The sequence below is a fragment of the Solenopsis invicta genome, chromosome 4 (assembly GCF_016802725.1).
Source record: "Solenopsis invicta isolate M01_SB chromosome 4, UNIL_Sinv_3.0, whole genome shotgun sequence".
Taxonomy (NCBI): Eukaryota; Metazoa; Arthropoda; class Insecta; order Hymenoptera; family Formicidae; genus Solenopsis; species Solenopsis invicta.
Genome location: NC_052667.1, coordinates 20,572,179 through 20,593,306, shown reverse-complemented (window position 1 = coordinate 20,593,306; position 21,128 = coordinate 20,572,179). Strand labels below are relative to the sequence as shown.

The 21,128-nt window shown below is 31.8% G+C and overlaps 1 protein-coding gene across 3 annotated transcripts; it reads right to left on the bottom strand.

The window, feature by feature from the left end:
* Positions 1-6,806: 6,806 nt before the first annotated feature.
* On the bottom strand, positions 6,807-15,751 carry LOC105202555 (slit homolog 1 protein). 3 transcript variants are annotated; one of them, XM_039448107.1, is made up of 5 exons: positions 15,338-15,751; positions 10,670-11,032; positions 10,268-10,584; positions 7,306-7,676; positions 6,807-7,144 (listed from the first exon to the last, which is right to left on the bottom strand). In XM_039448107.1, the coding sequence occupies exons 2-5, from the start codon at positions 10,922-10,924 to the stop codon at positions 6,903-6,905; spliced, it is 1,185 nt and encodes a 394-aa protein (XP_039304041.1). In that variant the 5' UTR covers positions 10,925-11,032; positions 15,338-15,751; the 3' UTR covers positions 6,807-6,902. The 3 variants fall into 3 exon arrangements, with proteins under 3 accessions (XP_039304041.1, XP_039304042.1, XP_039304043.1); XM_039448108.1 differs by lacking the exon at positions 15,338-15,751 and adding an exon at positions 14,530-15,331; XM_039448109.1 differs by lacking the exon at positions 15,338-15,751 and adding an exon at positions 15,228-15,327.
* Positions 15,752-21,128: the final 5,377 nt, after the last annotated feature.

Below are 21,128 nucleotides of genomic sequence, written 5' to 3'. Positions count from 1 at the left end.
AAGTAATAAATATTTTAATAATTTGAGTTTAAAATCTGTTAAACAACATTTTGACAAACAGAGTCGTTCCAGTTTCAATATAAAATATTGATTATAAACAATGTTATTCAATAAAATGAAAATGGGTGCCATATTTATAGCCTCTTTTCTTCTATTATAAGATTTCTTAATAAACGACCGTAGTTGGTCGATTTGCTTTTTTCTTACACTTGAAGGTTGTGGATAAGGCATTAAACATTTCAAGAAATGTTTAGTCACAGCCATTAAAAGTAAAAAAATAAGCAAATTGGCTAACATACGGTCATTTATTAGAAAATCACATAATAATGAATTTCGGTTAATCAATGGCTTTTTATTTATTAAATGGCTTTTTATCTATTAAAGCAAACATTATGGATAAGGAGTTAATACTATAAGAGGCTGCTAAAGTAACAAAAGAACTTCCTCGACGACGATACTGTAGATTATTTTTCGACCGAGACTATTATAGATTCTGCGAAATCTGCGAAGACCTACTTTTGGACATCATATACTGCTCTGTTTATGACAGTTTAACTTCGCTGAGCAAAATGTGCATGTGGTAAAAGCACTTTATTTAATCTTTTTTGTTAGGTGTTTAGTCGTAATTTCACACGGACAGTGTTATTTGTGCATGTTTTCTGAAGAGCGCTTTACTATCATTGTACGTACGAGCTACACAACTTCTGCATTAAGGTAAAGTTAACCTCAGATGACGGCTACACGAGTGAATTTTTAATGATTTATTAAATTTTTGTTTGATTTTTTTGTAAAATTGAGCACCTCTACTTTTCACTTCTCGCGTATTTCAATTCTTAAAAAAGTTTTTGTGATTCTGTAACGTCACTTCGAAGATATTTTATGCACTGTAAATGTCAATAATTCGCGGTACTTTAGAATCCTCTTAATGTGATTAGTTAGTTCTAAAGGTAAGAATAAATCATAATCATTCTAATTAATTGTTTACTGTTAGTAAATAAATGCGGTTAAACAAATGTTTACCCAAGTATAATGTTGAAAACGGCCAATTTAACGAGCAAAATTGATTTAATTCAGGATTTACAATTACATTAATATAGTCGCTAATAATTGGAACGTTTCGGCTTTACTTAGCCTTCATCAGCCTATTAATACAGTTAAAAGTTCATCTCTTTACAAAAGAATTTTCTTTCCTCTTAGATTTAAATTTCTACAAATAACAATTTTCCCTAAACTGTCTTTTTCTAAAAAATTATCGTGTGTATGTGTCGCATACCGTCTATGATTTTTTCTTGATGGCGAACGGGTGCATCGAATGTTGTGTGTGTGTGTGTGTGTGTGTGTGTGTGTGTGTGTGTGTGTGTGTGTGTGTGTGTGTGTGTGTGTGTGTAGGTGTTGAGTCCTCCAAGCAGTCACAACTTTTTTTCCCTCCCTCCTTACATGATGAAGAACTCACGATCACTCACGGTTTCATATGCAGATTTTACTTTTCAAGCGTAGTTTTTGCCACGTTTGTTCTCTGTGTGTTGACGCTGGAGTTATTGTTTTGTATGAATTGTAAGAATTTTTTGTCATAGATCAATTAAAAGTCTTACTTGGAAAAGTATTTTAACAGAAATTATATGGACGTTCGCCATCGTCGACGGTCTTGTTGCCGAGACAGACAGAGCGCAAGTAAGGCAGAACCGTTAGAGCAGAATTCAGTAACGTATGTTCGTGTTATCTTTAAGTGAGTCGAGTAAACAGAAATAGGAGTCATGAAGAAGGTCTGTGTCATTCTGTGAGTTTAGTGGTATGATAATGATTTTATTTCAAAATAATCCTACTTCTCTCTCCATTCAAGTGACTCTACAATTCCAAAAGCTTATGGCCTTCCTAAGGTACACAAAGAGAATTTTCCCTTTAGAATTATTGTCTCCTCGGTAAACACTGCTCTTTATCCGATTGCAAAATTCTTACACAAAATCATCAACAATAGCTTACCCTTTGACTCTAGACAAGTCTATAACAGTTTTGATATCGCGAAGTCTCTATCGGGAATGAAAATTAGGGAAGAATATTGTTTATTATCTTTAGATGCGAAATCCCTGTTTACAAATATTCCTCTGGATTTGGCAATGGACGGTATTCGCAAGAGATGGCCGTTAATAGAGAACAATACAAAGATTCCGTTTGATAAATTTGTATTTGCTCTAAAATTTATACTGTCTTCCACGTTTTTCACTTTTAATAATGTTTTTTACAAACAGACTTTTGGTACACCAATGGGATCGCCCTTATCACCCATTATAGCGAATATCGTGTTGCACGATTTGGAGGAAAAAGCGTTAAAGTCAATAAATTTAGAAATACCGTTCCATTATCGTTATGTCGACGACATTGTTATGGCAGCACCTCTGAACTCACTCAATTTTATCCTCGAGACATTTAACAGTTTTCATAATAGATTACAATTCACCATTGAATTGGAACAGGACCGTAGCCTAAGTTTCTTGGACCTTCCATTAAAAATAATACCGACAATACAATCATCATTGATTGGTTCCATAAAAAAACTTTCTCTGGTCGTAATTTATCATTTTTTTCTCACCACCCAATATGCCACAAAATTGGAACAATCTATAACATGGTGGATAGAGCGCTATTGCTATCTCATCCTACTTTCCAACAAAAAAATTTGGAATTAATTATTGGACTACTCCTAAAAAATGGATAACCTCTAGAATTTATTTTCAAATATATTAAAATAAGAATAAAAAATCTATTCAATACAAAAATGGCACCCATCATCACAAATGATCAAGACCAGACAAAAAAAGATGAGAACACAAAAAAATTTATTGTTGTCCCTTACATTCGGAATATCTCTGAAAAAACAACATCTTTATTAGACAAAAATACATTTACATTCGGCTATAGATGCATAAATAAAATTAACAATTTCATCAAGGTACATAAAGACAAAACGGAGAGGGACTGCAGTAGCAATGTCGTTTATAAGATCTTTTGTAATAATTGCGATGCTACATATGTAGGGCAGACGAAGAGACAGTTGAGGACTAGAGCAAAAGAGCATATTAACAATATAAAACTTGATCCTTCAAAACACTCAGTCATAACAAACCATAGAATATTTTTTGACCATTCCTTCAATTGGAAGGACATAAAAATTCTGGACACTGAAGAGAATTACCAAAAGAGATTAATTTCGGAAATGATACATATAAAACAACAAACAAACGGACTAAACTCACAGAATGACACAGACCTTCTTCATGACTCCTATTTCTGTTTACTCGACTCACTTAAAGATAACACGAACATACGTTACTGACTTCTGCTCTAACGGTTCTGCCTCACTTACGCTTTGTCTGTCTCGGCAACAAGACCGTCGATGATGGCGAACGTCCATATAATTTCTGTTAAAATACTCTTCCAAGTAAGTCTTTTAATTGATCTATGACAAAAAATTCTTACAATTCATACAAAACAATAACTCCAGCGTCAACACACGAGAGAACAAACGTGGCAAAAACTACGCTTGAAAAATAAAATCTGCATATGAAGCCGTGAGTGATCGTGAGTTCTTCATCATGTAAGGAGGGAGGGAAAAAAAGTTGTGACTGCTTGGAGGACTCAACACCTACACACACACACACACACACACACACACACACACAACATTCGATGCACCCATTTGCCATCAAGAAAAAATCATAGACGGTATGCGACACATATTATATACACGATAATTTTTTAAAAAAAGACAGTTTAGGGAAAATTGTTATTTGTAGAAATTTAAATCTAAGAGGAAAGAAAATTCTTTTGTAAAGACATGAACTTTTAACTGTATTAATAGGCTGATGAAGGCTAAGTAAAGCCGAAACGTTCCAATTATTAGCGACTATATTAATGTAATTGTAAATCCTGAATTAAATCAATTTTGCTCGTTAAATTGATAGTATAATGTTGAATTTTCAACATTATACTTGTGTTTATTCACATTACGAGCGTTGCCTTATGCTTATTATCAAATGTTTACCCTCAGTAGTTTTGTAATAACATCACGTACAGAGAAAGAAATCATTTTCATGATGATATAATTGAACATCAACATTTTTGAAAAAGGAAATAAATATTTGTAGTAAAAATTTTTAAATTGTATTCCTTTTCTGTAGCGTTACAGAATCATATACATATTATATTGTTCTTTCCTTTTGCTGCTGTATATATTTTACTTCATATATTGCCTATCATTGCATGCTGTACCTTTTTTATTCTTTTTTAAATAATATTGTATAATATATAAAGGTAAGCTAATCTTATTCTTTACTAATTTTTCAGATTATTAAAGAAAAATATTAGTTTACGTTTTAATCGATGTTACTCGATCAGAATGCCTTTGGATTTAAATTCTATATCTAATCTTATCCCTGAGAGAAAGTCGAATGCAGTTTACATACCTTTTATGTGTATGTACGAGGACAGTCCGATAAGTACTTACAATTAGCCTACAAAAGAAAAACAAAAATTTTTGAAAAGTGGCGATTTATTTCTCAACATAGTCTCCTTTTAGCTCGATACACTTGACCCCGCGATGCACCAACTTCTTTAAAAACAATGCACAGCGGTGCTACGGTAAAAATTGTTGCATAGCTGCTTGCATATTCAACGATGGTATAACATTAATATACAAATAATAAGCATTATGAGCATTTCTCTCAAACCAAATGCACACCAATATGCTGCCCGCAAAGATGATCGCCGCATAGCGTAAGCCGAAGTAAGCACGCAGGAACAGATGAAAGAAGCGCGAATACGTCGCCAACAACAAAATTTAGATGATATGTGCATCGCATCTACTGCAGAGGATTTGTGGCCCTAGAATTGACAACTCTGTATAAGTTAAAAGAATTTCATGTTTTATTAACAAAAACATATGTTGAATATTCAAACGCGTTTTTCTCGAAACATTTTTCAGACTAGTACCAGAAATATCTTAACAACCACTAAACCAATTTGCGTGAAATTCATACTGGCTATTCTACACATGATTATTTATCGTGTATCAGAGAAGTTTTTTTAGACCTCATAGTTTTTTGGGGGAAACGAGAAAACAAACGGATTTTGCTTTAAAAATCGCAACTTTAAGTTCAAACGCCTGCCATTTTGTCAAAAATTGATATTTATGAAATTGGCTCCGACACGCCAAAGATATTATTATATATTTTAATATTTCATAAATATTTTTTGTTTCAGTTGATTTTTGGCGAAGATACATCTGTGACCATTTTGGACGATTTTTTCAGGGCTGCCTCTTCACGACACCATATCTCTGTCATTTTGCGCAATTTCTTAATAAAAAAAGTTATGAAATTTCTTTAAAATGTATATTTTTAACTTAAAAAACTTTAATTTGGTAACTCCAACAGTTTCCAAAAAGAATTCCAGAAAGTTGCCATTTTTTGGCTTCCTAGGTGTACATGTCCCCTTAAAACATCAATGCAAGGCAATCTTCATATATGTATAAATTGAACTAAATAAAATTTACCTGATTTATTTTATTTTTTCAAAAACTTTATTTATGAAAAATTATATTGAAATAAATTAAATAAGAATAAAATCTTTATTTCAATCACTCACAAAAATAAAATATATCTTTCATATAGAATATTTATAAACAAATAGAAATAAATTTTTTTAAATCAGATATTAAATCTTATGTTTATGAATATAGAAAGAACCGAATCAATAAGAAATTGAAAATAACAAAGAAATTTAGCAATAGATTTTTTATCACAAAAACAAAATTTTTTAGAATTTACTGTTAGAGATCACAATTATTTCTAATTGTCTTTATAATCTTTTTATTTTAAAAAAATCTAACTATTTAATTTTAATTTAACTTTGAAATTTAATACTAAAAATTGTACTAAACTTGAATTATAATTGAGTGAAAATACACCCAGTAACCTTCCTAAGTTCATTTATCACCTTTGACAAAAAAAATAATCTGTGTAAAAGTGCAAGACGTCCATTATTCAGAAATAAATTTCAATGAATATAATAAATAAAATTTATTTATAAACTGATTACATCGTAAAGTTAACTCGGATACTAGGTAGCGTTAATCACATAATTCGGTATCACTCATTGACTGTACTTAAAAATGCGCCGAGTATAAAAATGCATGTTCAATTTTACGCATTATTGCGACAGTGAGAATTATCGAGACATGACATTTATCTTAGCATAAATCATTGATACCGTTACAGCTGAGGCTATTTTACAAAAGTTAAAAGCTTTCTTCAAAACACAATCTTTAATTTATGTTCGTTTCTTTTTGCCTTGAGACAAGAAAAACGGATGAACAGAGTTTTTGAACTCAAGTGCAAAATAAGACCGAAATTTTTTATCTTATAATTAAGGAAAGACTTGAGGTTTGTATTGTCAAAATAAAGACAAAATTTTCCAATTTAATTCCGGGAAAGGAATAAATAAACACAATTTTTTATTTATATGTGTTAATTAATTAAAATAATTATGTGTATAATTATTTTAATTAAATTAAGTAATGCATTTTAAAATTATTTAATTTAAGTTAATTTAACTTAAACATTTAAATTAATTTTTTATTTATATAACTTTTAACATAGCTAAGTTAATTTTACAGCCATTAACTTTAACTTACAATTAGTTAATAAGAAAAAAAACTAACTTGCTCAATTTTGCAAATACAGTAGTAAAGAACATCTATAAATGGAAAACTTTGTGTTTATTTATTCTTTGTTCTGAAATAAATTCGTAAATTTTGCCTCCAATTTAATCGTACAAATCTTCTGTCCTTCTTACAAAAGCAAAAACTTTTCGCTTGCTAGAATACAATTTTTTCTCTTTTTCTTCGATCACACGTCTTCACGGGTATCACCATTTGCTATTGAAGTATATCGCACTCTTTTGCTGACTGAGTCGAGCACGGGCTCGATTTTCTTTTGAAGTTTTGCCCTTTGTAAGTAAACCAAAGCGCACACCAGAGCGACTAGCACTATCGAGAGGAAGCAAAGTATCACCGTTGTTCCTTGCCTGGTGGAAGTTAATAACTTCGAAGCACAATTCTTCGTCTCATGAAAATTATGCTGTAAATTACCTAACAAAAGAAAGTGAGTATATATTTTGGTGATCATATTTTTGGTTTACGAAAAAGCATTATTATGTAATTATAATTATTATAATTATAATATAATAGTAATTATTATATTATTATATTATTACATTATAAATTTGTGTATTTGATTATTAAAGAGTTACCTTCGTAGCATTTTAAGTTATTCTTATTTCGAATGAACACTTTCGTCTTCTTCATCCACTTGATGAACGGATTGAGCTTGCAGGAGCATTCGAAAGGATTGTCGGAAAAGTCCACGGTTACGGACCGATCGTGCTTAGCGAGATTGTCCATGGTATGAAGATCGCGATCGAGAACCCTCGTGAACTTGTTTCGCCGAAGGTCCAGAAAGCGCAGATGCCGCAGGCACGACAGGTTGAAGTGCAACGCGTTCAAATCATTATCGCCAAGATGAAGATCGAGGAGATTCGGTAGATCGCAGAATACTTTAGCATCTCGAAACTCTGAGATCTCATTCTGTTCAAGGTGGAGCTTTATCAATTGCGTGAGGTTGCTGGAAAAGAAATTGGAACAAACAATAATTGAACAATTATAATAATTATATATAATAATATAATAATATAGAAAAAAGGAAGAGATTGTAAAACATTTTTTTTGTTTTTTGACAATAATTCAGTAAAATATGTATTAACGCAACATTAATTCTAAACAATGTTAGTTTGCGAGGTGTGTTCAAAAAGTAACAGGAATTTTTAAATTTCGCGGGTTTGGAGAGTCCGACAGTCAAATTTTTTTTTTGTTTATGTTGGTATACATGCCCCTGAAGTATGCTGAAATGTTGAGCTGTATTCATTGTTTACTTTGTCTGTCGCAGCCGCTAAGGTTACACGTATTTTTATGAGCTCGGCGATTTTCGTTTCTGAAAAAAAATGGATCAAAGAATTTGTATCAAATTTTGCGTAAAAAATAACATAAAGTGTAACAAAGTGTGTGAAATGTTAACAAAGGCCTATGGTGAGTCTGCTATGAGTAAAACAAGAGTTTACGAGTGGTATAATCGTTTCCAAGATGGCCGTGAAGACGTTGAAGATGACGAACGCCAAGGACGCCCCAGCACATCAAGAACCGATGAAAACGTCGAAAAAGTGAAAGAAATGGTTATGAACAATCGCCGAATCACAATCAGAGAAGTCGCTGATGATGTTGACATATCAATTGGCTCATGCCATGACATTTTTTCGAATGTTTTGCGTATGAAACGCGTGGCAGCAAAATTTGTTCCAAAGTTGTTGAATTTTGAACAAAAACAGCGGCGAATGGAAGTTGCTCAGGAGTCATTAAATGAAGTCAACGACGATGCACAATTACTGAAATGTGTTATAACAGGTGACGAAACATGGGTTTACGGATATGACGTCGAAACTAAGGCTCAATCGTCCCAGTGGAGACATTCTGGCTCGCCAAGACCGAAAAAGGCTCGACAAGTGCGGTTGAAAGTGAAGGTTATGCTCACTTTGTTCTTCGATTTTAATGGCATAGTGCATCATAAATTCTTGCCACGAGGTCAAACGATCAATAAGGAGTACTACCTACAAGTTCAACACCGTTTACGTGAAGCGATCCGAAAAAAACGCCCGAATTTATGGAAAAACAATTCATGGTTTTTGCACCACAATAATGCACCTGCTCACACTTCATTGCTTGTTCGTGAATTTTTGGTCAAAAACAATACTGTAATGATGCCCCAGCCTCCATATTCGCCAGACATGGCTCCGTGTGACTTTTTCCTATTTCCAAAAATAAAGAGAACCTTAAAGGTTTACAAGCATAGATGACATTAAAAGCGCATCGCTGAAAGAGCTAAAGGCTATCCCAAAGATCGAGTTTGAGAAGTGTTTCGGGGATTGGAAGAAGCGCTGGCATAATATCTAATGGTGACTATTTTGAAGGCGACAACATTAATGTAGACGAATAAATAAATATTTTTTTCAAAAAACGAAAATTCCCGGTATTTTTTAACACACCTCATATTAGAGCTATTAGAGCTTTATTAATCACTTTATAAGTTCATTAAATACATAGAATAAATGTAATTTACAATTTATTGAAGAAGAATAGAAGGATCCGTGGAACAACAGAGAGATCGTGGAATACTAACAATCATTCAATGTCATGAAAACTTTTATTTATAAAAAAGTATAAATTAATAATCTTTTGTAGATTTTACACAAATAAGTGCCCAAAACAAGATTCTATATTTCATAAAATATATTTCATTAAAAAAAAATTGTTTTAATTAACAATAATTTACCTAAGGCTCAGTTTGAAATATTTAAATAATAAATTATATAGGCTAAAGAATCGTGACAGTTGTTGGTATCAAATGTGTAATAACAATAATAAGAACTATTCACATTTGTGTTGATAAAACAGTATTGTACAAACATACATTTTGATCATTTTACTAACGATCTTCCTCAGCATTCCAATCGGATGATATACAAAGCAATCATAACGTATCAAAAATTACAATTTAAATTGAAGTCCAGACTCTTTATTATTTTAAAACTCGCGTTCCTCATTTTTTCAGATCAGAAAATTTTGCTAGAATTATTTATCCCTGATGTATGTATCTTATTAATAGAGATCGTATTTAGATGATTGGGTTGCTGTCTGTTATATATAAACATTTTCTTTAATAATTTTTTTGGCTTGAAAATTTTTTTAAATTTTAAAACTTTTTAACATGATTTCTTTGCTTTTAATAAACATTATACAACCTCTACAATGAAGCTGTAAAGTCTTAAGAGAGATGCACATGGCGGACAATTATTTTCTCCAACCATAGTTCACAACATGATCTTATTTGCCGAATTCATACACACGTTACGACACACATTAAATTTAATAATTTAATTATTTGAAATTCATATTCAAGGTCTTCGAGTTAGACTAAAGGTAAAAAATTAATATGTAACATACTTCTCAAAATTACGTAGAGAGCATACACTTGTAAAAATTTCTGCTGCCTGCAAAACTGAAATTCAGCTTTTATAAAAACAAATTGTAATAATTATTATTATTATGTATAATAATTATTCTTAAAAAAAATTGAAAAGAATTAAAGAGAATGATGCAAAATACCTGTTCACAAAGATGTCGTGGAGTGTCGACGCCAGATTCCTCGGTGGACCGTCCTCAAAAGCGTCTGTCAGATGCAGCTCCAAGAGGGAGATGAAATTGGAGAACACCCTCGGATGACTTCTCGCGGGGTCTAACGAGAGCTCGTTGAAATCGAGTATAAGGCGCTCCACGTGTTGCACGTGGTGATATGCCTTACCGCGTATCTCGCGTATCTTGTTGTTCGACATGTCGATCACCTTCAGATATGGCAAGCTATCTAAGGTGCCGAACACATTCCAGGGCAGCTCCTCTAGCTCGTTCCCCGTGAAGATGAGCACCTAGGGAATATCAAAAATGCATTGTTACATCATGACATAGGTAATGGAGTCGTGCGAGAACTTCGGTCGCACTCTGTTTACGTACTTGCGTCTCATTAGGCAGATGCGCCAACGGGGACGTGTCTTGGAATCCGGTACCCGTGCAATTTACGACATACTGATGCTGGCCGTCATAGCACGTTCGGAGGCAATGACAGCGGTTCTTGAAGGCCTCGCCGCACTCCAGTCGGGACGACTCCTGTGTCTCCAGAGAATGAAAATTGGGATCCTCGCAGTTGTTGACTGATTCGGCGATCGACACCGACATCAGGAGGAACGAACAGAAAACGATGGCCCTCATCGCAGCTCGTGCCAATGACGAAGGACTTTGCGAAGGATTTCACGCTTATATTTGCGCACATCCAACTAAATGTCGGCCGACAAGACCTTCACACGCCGCGCTTCCAATCTGTAAATTCAGAATTCATAAATTTTCTCAAATTTTTAATAGGGGAAAGTCGTCGATGTACATATATGGACATGCCTGCACTTTGTGTTTGGATTATATTTAAAAAAAATAAAATAAAATAAAAATATTATTTTTAAATATAAATGCAAACTAGAGAGTTTCTTTTATCAAATGATGGAACAATTTTTATCGTTCCGAATTCTGTTATTAAGTTTTAATAAACGAAAATAAACGTCTGACAAAATCGACCCTTAAAATCGATATAATATAAGGTAATAACAGTATAATCTGACAAAAGATTAATTTAATAGAAAGTAATACAAATATTGTGTAAAGAAATTTATTTAAGAAATGCAACATTTTAACATAATTTGGAAACAAACTGTGAAAACATATTTGTCCAGTAAAATTAATATTTATGTTGACACGTATATTTCATTTATTTATATTTAGAATTTACATTTCGAAGCATTAAATTTATCATTTGTTCATTCACTCATAAATTGTATTACTTTAACGCTAATGTTCATTTTCACCAATGTAGATTAACTTTGATCTCGATTTAATTTCTTCTTTTAGTTCTAGAAACTAAAAAGAAATAAGTTAAATTAAGATTAAGATTATATTCTACACTAGTAGAAATAAACATAAGAAATATTAACGTATTCAAATAAAATCACGTTTTATTAAATAAATCCTCGCGTGTGTGTTAAAAATTCAACAGAGAAATTTTAACAAGGATCGGTTTTAACATAAATACAAAATGTTTTCTACTTTGTAAATAAAATCATCGTCTGCAGATGAGAGACGAGTCCTTTGAGAATTTTATGCGTCATCCAGATATCGATGACTCAGCAGTCAAAGTGTTAAGAGATTCTCTAGGTTTATATCGGCTATAAGAAGAGCAAAAATAGCAGGTAAGTAATTCCAATAACTGTAAAGTTTCAAAATAACAGAACTTGAAAGTGAAGCGAAGATACGATCAACAGAGTTTTACAAAAAACATATACTATTGAGAACATAAGAATTGTTGAAATTTTAGCACGTACAGTACTAGTCAAAGCTTCTTTAAGTTTCGTTAAAGTAAACCGATTGCGCTCAAAATTTTACAATAAACAAACGACAAGTACACCTTGTACATGATGTGTGATTTATGTTTTACTAACATGTGATTTCATAAAGATCCATGCACTTCAAACAAAATTATGTTCTAAAAATCTAAATAATGTAATATAATTTTGGCCGCTACTGTATTTGAATTCCGTGAGGCTCACTATTAATTTTAATAGTGTAAAATATATATTTAAAGTAAATAAAAAAAATGTTTTTGATGAACCATTAATAAGATTTTCAATATTGTTTTTTTTTTATGCATCTCCTTCATTTTGTTATTAAAAATGTCGAATGTGACTGTACAGTTAAGACAGCTAATCTGCAACGTTTTAATGCTAACCGCTTATCACAGCATGTTTCAATACTTGTCTTCACTTGAAACCTCCTACAACAGCTTAATTTTTAATTAATATCTTTATAACAACTTTTTACATTATATTTTCTGCGTTGCCAAATTTTCCGTTATAATTCTTCTTAGTTTCATCAAAAGTCATCTATAGTTTTTAAACATATACTTTTATCAGTTTTTTTACTTTTATACGAAAAAATTACACACAGGAAAATATTGCCAAGAAAAGCGTTTACTAAATTACTTCTTTTTTTCGAATAAATAATATTTAACAAAGATCGTATTTAACAAAGAATATTTTCTTAATAATTATTTTAAAACATATTCATTACAAATTTTAGTAGAATTTATTATCATATACTGAAAAAAGCATATTTATATTCTTTTGAAAAATATTATAAAATTGTATGGAAGAAAAGATAGATTAATAAACAAATTAAAGTTTTCTAAATTTAATATTCTTGATCAAAGTATTAAATTATTAAAATTATGTAATATATTTTAAATAAATTTGATGCTCATAATAAACTTATAATAAATTTGCGAATACATAAATTTATAAAGTAATTGAAGTAATAAGTACTTATTTAATTCAAATATATATTTTTCTATGTATAAACAAAAGTTTAATTTAGATTTTAAGTAGATGTCAGTAGTTTCAAATAATAAGTATATTTTAAAGTTATTGTTAAGAAAAAATTCTTTGCAAAGACAACGATTACTTAAATTGTAAAAGGAAACAATTGAGTAATCGATTTTTTTAGAAGGAAAATGACATTTTTCTGTGTGTACGTAACGAACAAAGTTGAATTTTTTCAAGGACAAACTTTATTTTTTTATTTTGCTATCCTAAAATAGACAAATTTCGAAAAAGTATAATTTTGTCAAAAATGATCGTAGTAAAATTTCTCAAAAAGCTTACAAACTTAAAGTCTCTTCTTTTTAGATTAGTACTTTAGAAAACGACTTACTAATTGTATATAAACTGCACGGATGTAAATGGAGTCGCGGCAAAACTCAAATTTTTTTACAAGGTTTGCGAATTTCTATGGTGTAAATTAGAAATAGTGAATCTTTACCTTTAATTTACGTATTGCGTAAAGCGTTGTGCAATTTTTTTATCGAATTTTTCATTATTGATGCGTTAATTTTGCTCTTGAGTGTATTAATTTTGCATCAAACAATACAATTTTTAAATAGATTGAAATATTTTTTGCTTATACTTTTTTAAGATTGAACAATACAATCATATGACAACATTTGCGTCGACTGATATAGCCAGTGCTGCGCTTAGATAACTTAGAGTTGCTTAAATAAAGATAAGATAAATTACGTGTAAATATCTTGAAGAAATATGATTTAATTTTAATTTATTTAGATGAAAGATAAAATTATTTATAATTTTACCTAAATAATTTTTAAATAATATTGAGCAAAACAATTTAACATGTGAAAACATTGTACTTATATTTCTAAATTTTTTGTTTTAAAAACAACAATTCTTCAAATAATTCAATCCAATAAAAAATCTTCCTCTTTGAATCAATAAAAATCTTAGTTTAAAAATAGAAGAAATGTATAACTCACATTGTATAATGATTGATAAAATTCCTTATAAGTTTTCGAATTTACGGTTTCGGAATAATTCTTACATTGTATAACTACTACTAATCTGTGCAATCTGAACTGCGTTCGTATATAGTACCAGTACTAAACATCCATAACTCACGTTACATAAATTATAGTATTAACAGTGAGTTTCAGACGCTATTGTCACTTTGAAAAATTCTCCTGTTAGAATAAATGGTAACCTGAAGGATAATATTTTAGTCTCGCACTATCTCAGATACTTCACACTATCTCAGATAATTTGAAGAAGACAACACAACTTTTATCTAAGATAATGATGAAGACAATATACATTATAATAATCTAGATGAAGATAAGATGAATTATTATTTCTTTATCTCAATGATTATCTAGATAATGTTAAATAAATAACAGGAAACAGTGAACATAGCATAGGCGTATCTACCGGCAGTTTGGAGCTTTGGTTTGTGTTTTGAAGCTGAACTTCTTCCACAGTTTATTTTTTCTCTCTCAAAAGATACAAAAAAGCTGGAAAGAAAAGATCTATTTGTCTCGCTCTCTCTCTCTCTCTCTCTCTCTCTCTCTCTCTCTCTCTCTCTCTCTCTCTCTCTCTCTCTCTATTTCTCTTTCTCTCTGGGAAGAAAAAGAGGAAAAATAAACCGTGCAAGTTCAGAAAAGAACAGACACCTTCAAAGTAGGTCGGCGGATCGCACCGCCACGCCGACTTGGAAAATCGTTGAACTGGCTCACCCACGCGACAGGTGATGTCGAGCGGAGCGGAGAGCCGCCTTCCGCGGCTCTCCCTCGGATATCTCGGAGCTCACGCACAGAAGCGTGCGCTTGATCGGACGACGTTAGATGGCCGTGGCACGCTTACTTAGTCAGCGCTGGCTGGCATTGAGAGAAAGCGATTGCGTCGAAATTGCGTTTGATAATCCTAAGTAAACGGGAAGGCGGCGCGAACCGGACGGCCGACCTGGACTGTCTGCGATGTTCTCGAGGCTCGATAACTTCAATCGATGTAATAATGAGCAATGAACAAAACCGATAAATATTTGTCAATACATTAATAGAGGGTCGCGATAAAAAGGCTGCTGAAAATGATAATAAAATACTCCTATCCTTAATTATCAAAGTACGCACGTCACTCGATATTCAATTACGCGGATATCCTCCGCTTCTCAACTTCTCGACTTCTGTTCAGAAAGACCGAGCGCAGGAAATTTTTACCTGACGAAAGAGACACCACTTACCATTCCGTCCGCGTGACGAAAAGAAAAGAACGAGAGAGAGAGAGTGAGTGAAGGAGGGAGAGAGACTCGGGTGACTTCCCGAGTGCGCTCCGTCCGAGGAATGCACCGTCGGGTTTGTACGAATATATCCCACTTGTCCTGTCCCACTGGAAGAGGAAGTCCGATCGGGAACGCACACCTCACTTTTCGGCAGCTCGCGTAAAAATATACATATGTATATGCTACATGTAATTCGAGATCCGCAAAGAGTACGTTCCGCTCCTTTGGAGTTCGAAGTTCCGCTGAACAGTGAGAGACCGGACGACTCTCTTCGCGAGGGAAGCAGGAGACACGATGAGAGTGGCTCCTGTTCTCCACGCGACGGCGAACCGCACCACATTGCACGACCGCGCTTCATCCCGACCGCACCTGCGGTCCCGCTTCCCTCCTGGGCCCCTCGACGGGCCCCAGGTGCTTGGCGAGCGAGGCCGACCCCTCCAATTCTCCTCCTGAGCGGTTAGTCTCGTTCTCTCAGCTCGCGATCAGCCTCGCGCCTTCTCTTTCACCACCTTCCGACCCTTCCTTCCTCCTTCCTTGATCACTCGCCTGGTTTGCTTGCTCCGTTCGCTTCGCGCTGTCGTCATTAACAATTCGCGACGCCGCTGGCGGAATGAGAAACCGCAGTTAAAGACTCCCATTTCGTAGAGTACGTCTCAAACGAGGTTTAATAAAAGCTTCAGAATTAACTTGTTTTCATTACTGAGAACTCTATGGATTACCTTCCATTCCACTCGCTATTTCTTCGTTCTTATTAATCTCCATTCTTGTACACTCTCCGCTCTCTTTCTCGTTGGCTGTCGCAATGTATTGCAATTGAAAAAGTTTCAGATGCATTTCCGCGTGCTACATTTGATTATGCAGATTGCTCGACCTGTATTCCTCGACGCGATACGGCTTTTGATTATCATTCTAATTTTATGTCACATGAGTATTCGAGAGAAGTGCTCTTGAAAGATTATCTTCATAATTACATGTGACATTAATCTGATTTTATTATTTATAATGTTAATATTTAAAAGAGAATTTAAAAAAAGGGACGTGGTAAAAAAATTTATAATCAAATATAAATGCATATAATTATATATAAAATAATTTTTTTATTGAATGACATTTTTGTATGATCTTTGTAAGAAAATTATATATGGAATTTCATATATAGAATATTTTATAATACGAGGTGTGTTCAAAAAGTATCGCGAATTTTGAATTTTCGCGGGTTACGTATATTCGAATTTCGATCTTTTTGTGGCGTTATGTTGGTACTCATGTCTCTCACTTATGCCGACAAGCTCGGCCATTTTGAATGTTCACTTAATTGTTGACAGCTGCTTTGCTTGCACGTGTTTTGGATCGTCTTCGATTTTTACCTATTCAAAAAAATGGATCAAAGAACCTGTATCAAATTTTGTGTGAAAAACGAAACTAAGTGCGCGGATGCATTCCGAATGTTGACTGTGGCATACGGAGAAGCTACCTTGGACCGAAGCAACGTTTATCGGTGGTACAAAATGTTCTCAGAAGGCCGAGAAGATGTGAACGACGAAGAGCGTGCCGGACGCCCGAGCACTTCAACAACAGACGAAAAAATTAATGAAGTGGAGAAAATAGTATTGGCCAATCGTCGAATCACCGTTAGAGAAGTTGCTGAGGACCTAAACATATCGATTGGCTCGTGCCATTCGATTTTTATCAATGATTTGGGCATGAGACGGGTCGCCGCGAAATTCGTACCAAACGCCCCTGCTCACACATCGTTGCTTGTGCGCGACTTTTTGGCCAAAAACAACACACTAATGATGCCGCAGCCACCGTATTCCCCAGATCTGGCCCCCTGTGACTTTTTCTTGTTCCCTAAACTGAAGAGGCCCATGAAAGGACGACGTTACGCTACGCTTGACGAGATAAAGACGGCATCGAAGGAGGAGCTGAACAAGATAAAAAAAAATGATTTTTTGAAGTGCTTCGAAAATTGGAAAAACCGTTGGCACAAGTGTATAATATCTCATGGGGATTACTTTGAAGGGGACAAAATAGATATTCATGAATAAATAAATAATTTTTGAAAAAACACAAAATTCGCGATACTTTTTGAACACACCTCGTATAATCATAATTTTACTTTTTGTAAGAAATGCAATGCAAAAATTATTTTTTAAATTATTTTTCAATTAAATTATTATCTTTTTTATATACGTATAAACAGAGATTATATAAAAAGAAGAAAACATACGTAGATATATTATACATATATATATATATATATATATATATATATATATATATATATATATATATAATTATACGTATATATTTATATATTTCCTTATATGAATATATGTAGTGATACTTTACATTATATCAATTACGATTAATATAAGTGTGAGTGCAATTATATACAGAAAAAAGACATTTTTATTTTAAGCATGTCCTTACTTTCAAAGTGTCAAATATATTGAAATAAGATTATACAGCGTTAAACAAACATAATTTACATACAAAATTTTTGTATATTTTATTTTAAAAAAATATATTCTTATTATTCAATAATAATTTTTATGAGTTGAGAAAAAAATATCGGATAAAAATAAAACCTTTAAACCAAAAATTTGTTATTACTATTATTATCAAACAATCATGTATTGTGCTCTCTATATAAATGTTATAATATTAAAATATATATATATATATATATTAATATATATTGCTGAAATTGAAGATCAAAATATTTAAACATTAATTTTTATACATATAAGTATAATTATTTTATATATAGTAAGAATACAATTTATTGCTTATATGTGGAACAATAATTGTTAAATAAAATATGTTAGGCTTAATATCATACTAATATTTGATGTAGTTTTTTCTGTATAGTAACGCTAATGTGAGTATAAAGTATGTATATACGAGTGGAACGTTTAGTTCAATAAAGGCTTTCTATCTAATGGTACACACGCGTATTTCTTCGAATCTTCGGCGTGCGAACATTTCAGAACAGATATTTTATATTTAATTATGTATATGGAGATACCAGGAAGTAAAGTAGGAATAAATCAGTAATGGTAATTACTTTAGGCCGGTATTTATATACTCGATCATTATTTGAAGAATCATAGTTTCATAAATTATACATTAATCTAATTAATTTAATTTTTAGAAAAATTCATAGTCATTGGACATCTAGTCCAAATAATAAATATAACAATCTGTGAATATTTGTGAAACTGTAATTAATCCTTTCAATTAACGAGTAAAAATGTATGGCTTTAAATTTCGACTTTATTGTACAGAGGAGAAGGTGAAATCATGAGCCCTGTAGGTATTACGAGCACCCATGTTATTATCTCCGTTATAAAGTGACGAATTAATAGTAATCATTTGCGGAATTATTTTGTTAGTAAACTGCCGTTATTAGTTGACTTATTAATGGCGCTAATATGCCAATACACAATAACTGGCAATTGCTATAAAACATTTTTACTTTTGAGCAATTCGAAACTTTTTCAAGGTACATTTTAACATTTAATTATACACATACTTCCTCATTGTTTTCAAATTTGAGCGTATCATCACATGAATTATGTAAAATCTAATGATTTTTGTTATTTAACCTTTTATTCGACTATAAACATTTCGAGTTATGCAAAGTTAATAGCATAGAATTTTAATGTTGGACATAAAAGCGTGTTGGTAATATGAACATTTTTATGTCAAAATAATTCTTCGATATATCAATTGTTAATTTAGAGGACTAGCGTTCAGAAACACTAGAGATATTCAGAGATATTATCTTTATTATTTAATATATTAAACAAGGATAAAATAATGTCTCTAATGTTCTTAAACGCAAGAAGATTCTAACCAGGAAAGCTATAATCGATTGTCACTCTACAAGGCTGCGTTCAGAAGTATTAAAAATATGATTTTATCCTTGTTTAATATTACACAAGGATAAAATAAAATCTCCAATGTTTCTGAACGCAGCAAACTCTAAGTCATGAAAAATTAAAAATATACATATAATTTTGAAAATATTGTATCTTTTTTAAATAAAACGAATCTTTAAGTTTATTTTTAGCCTATATTACAACCCCTGTTTCTTTTCGATCAACTCATTACGCAATGTCATCACATTTTTATAAATGACGTCCTAAATAATAAAATATTTCATAACTCTGAATCTACAATCTATTAATCATAATTGATAAATATAAGTTACAATATAAAATATTGATTTTTAACAAAGTTATTGAATAAAACGTAAATGGTGCCCATAATATATTAGTTTCTCCTCTATTAATTGTAACTAATTTTCATTGTGCAATAATGGTAAATACATATTTGCAGGTATTTCTGAGTATCTTTATTCATGGAAAACTGCATACACTGAATGCAGAATAGAAGTCTGTTCAAGGCAAATTGCCTTAATTTTGCGACGCACAAAACACAAGTAAACTTTACAATTATCGTCGCAAGTGAGAACTGCACACTTCTGTCCTGCATGCATTCGTCTCTTTTCTTCGTGCAATTTTACATTTATAGACTTATCTCTATTATTTTCCTTATCTTTATCTACTAAACGGCAAACACAACATCTAAAAGTCGAGTACAAATGTAATCCAAGTCAAAAAATAAATAGCAAACTTATGAATTAAGTAATCGGTTGAAGTAGTTAGATCCAAAATGTACGAGAATTATACGGATGTGTGCGTGTATATTTTTGTGCTAAAGTACGAATATTATCCCCGATAAGACATTTATTAAATTAAATGACGAAATCTAACATAAAAATTATAATCTGCACTTATATAGGTATGTTTATAGAAATAGACGAAAAAATATCGACATTTTATAAAATACTGATAACTGTTTGACCTACAATTAATTTCAAAATAGCAATTTAGCAAGAAAAACTATAGCAATATGGCGAATCACCTTGTATACTTGCACAATTAAATTTGGAAATTGTTTAATAATTGAGAAAAATATTTTAGCTGTATTATGTATAAAATATTTAGAAACAAAATAACACCATATATGAAAAGGCACAATTATTTCTAAATTATAACATAGAAATAATGTAATGAAATATTACATTCAGTATGACAAAATTTTAAACAATAAATCAAACAGTTTTTAAAATAGTTGTAAAATATTTATACTTCAAATTTGGATTGGTCTAATTTTTGTCAAATATTTATAAAATTTTGTTTCGAGAAAATATTGCGTTATAGTGTATCACCTTGGCGTATTGTGAATTTTTCGTCGGTGATGATATTATTGTGCAATATTTGCACAATGTACCTATCGGGGTATAATGGTCGGAATCGAAAGAAATATGCATCATTTTTCAACATATATATTGCTGTTACACGCCGTCTCATATTTTTACATATAAACGCAGCAGTTATTCTTGCGTTACAACTTTTACAATAACATCGATAACTTTGTTCGCTATTTTATTTTTTCTTAAACGGCGAAATAGATTGTATCGTGATTTTATTATAAATTTGATCATTTTTATAAATTTGATCAATTTATTTGTTTCTAAATATTTGCTTCACTCGTATGAGTATTCGCTTGCGACAATTGCCAGAATACCTAAAAAAAATTTTCGAAACTTCCCCAAAATCTTAATTAATAAAACGTATATGAGAACAAAGCAATATATAATATTAACATTTCATACTAAAATATTGATTATCATGTATACAACCGACATGTCTTGTGTTACATCAATGAAGCCAAGTAT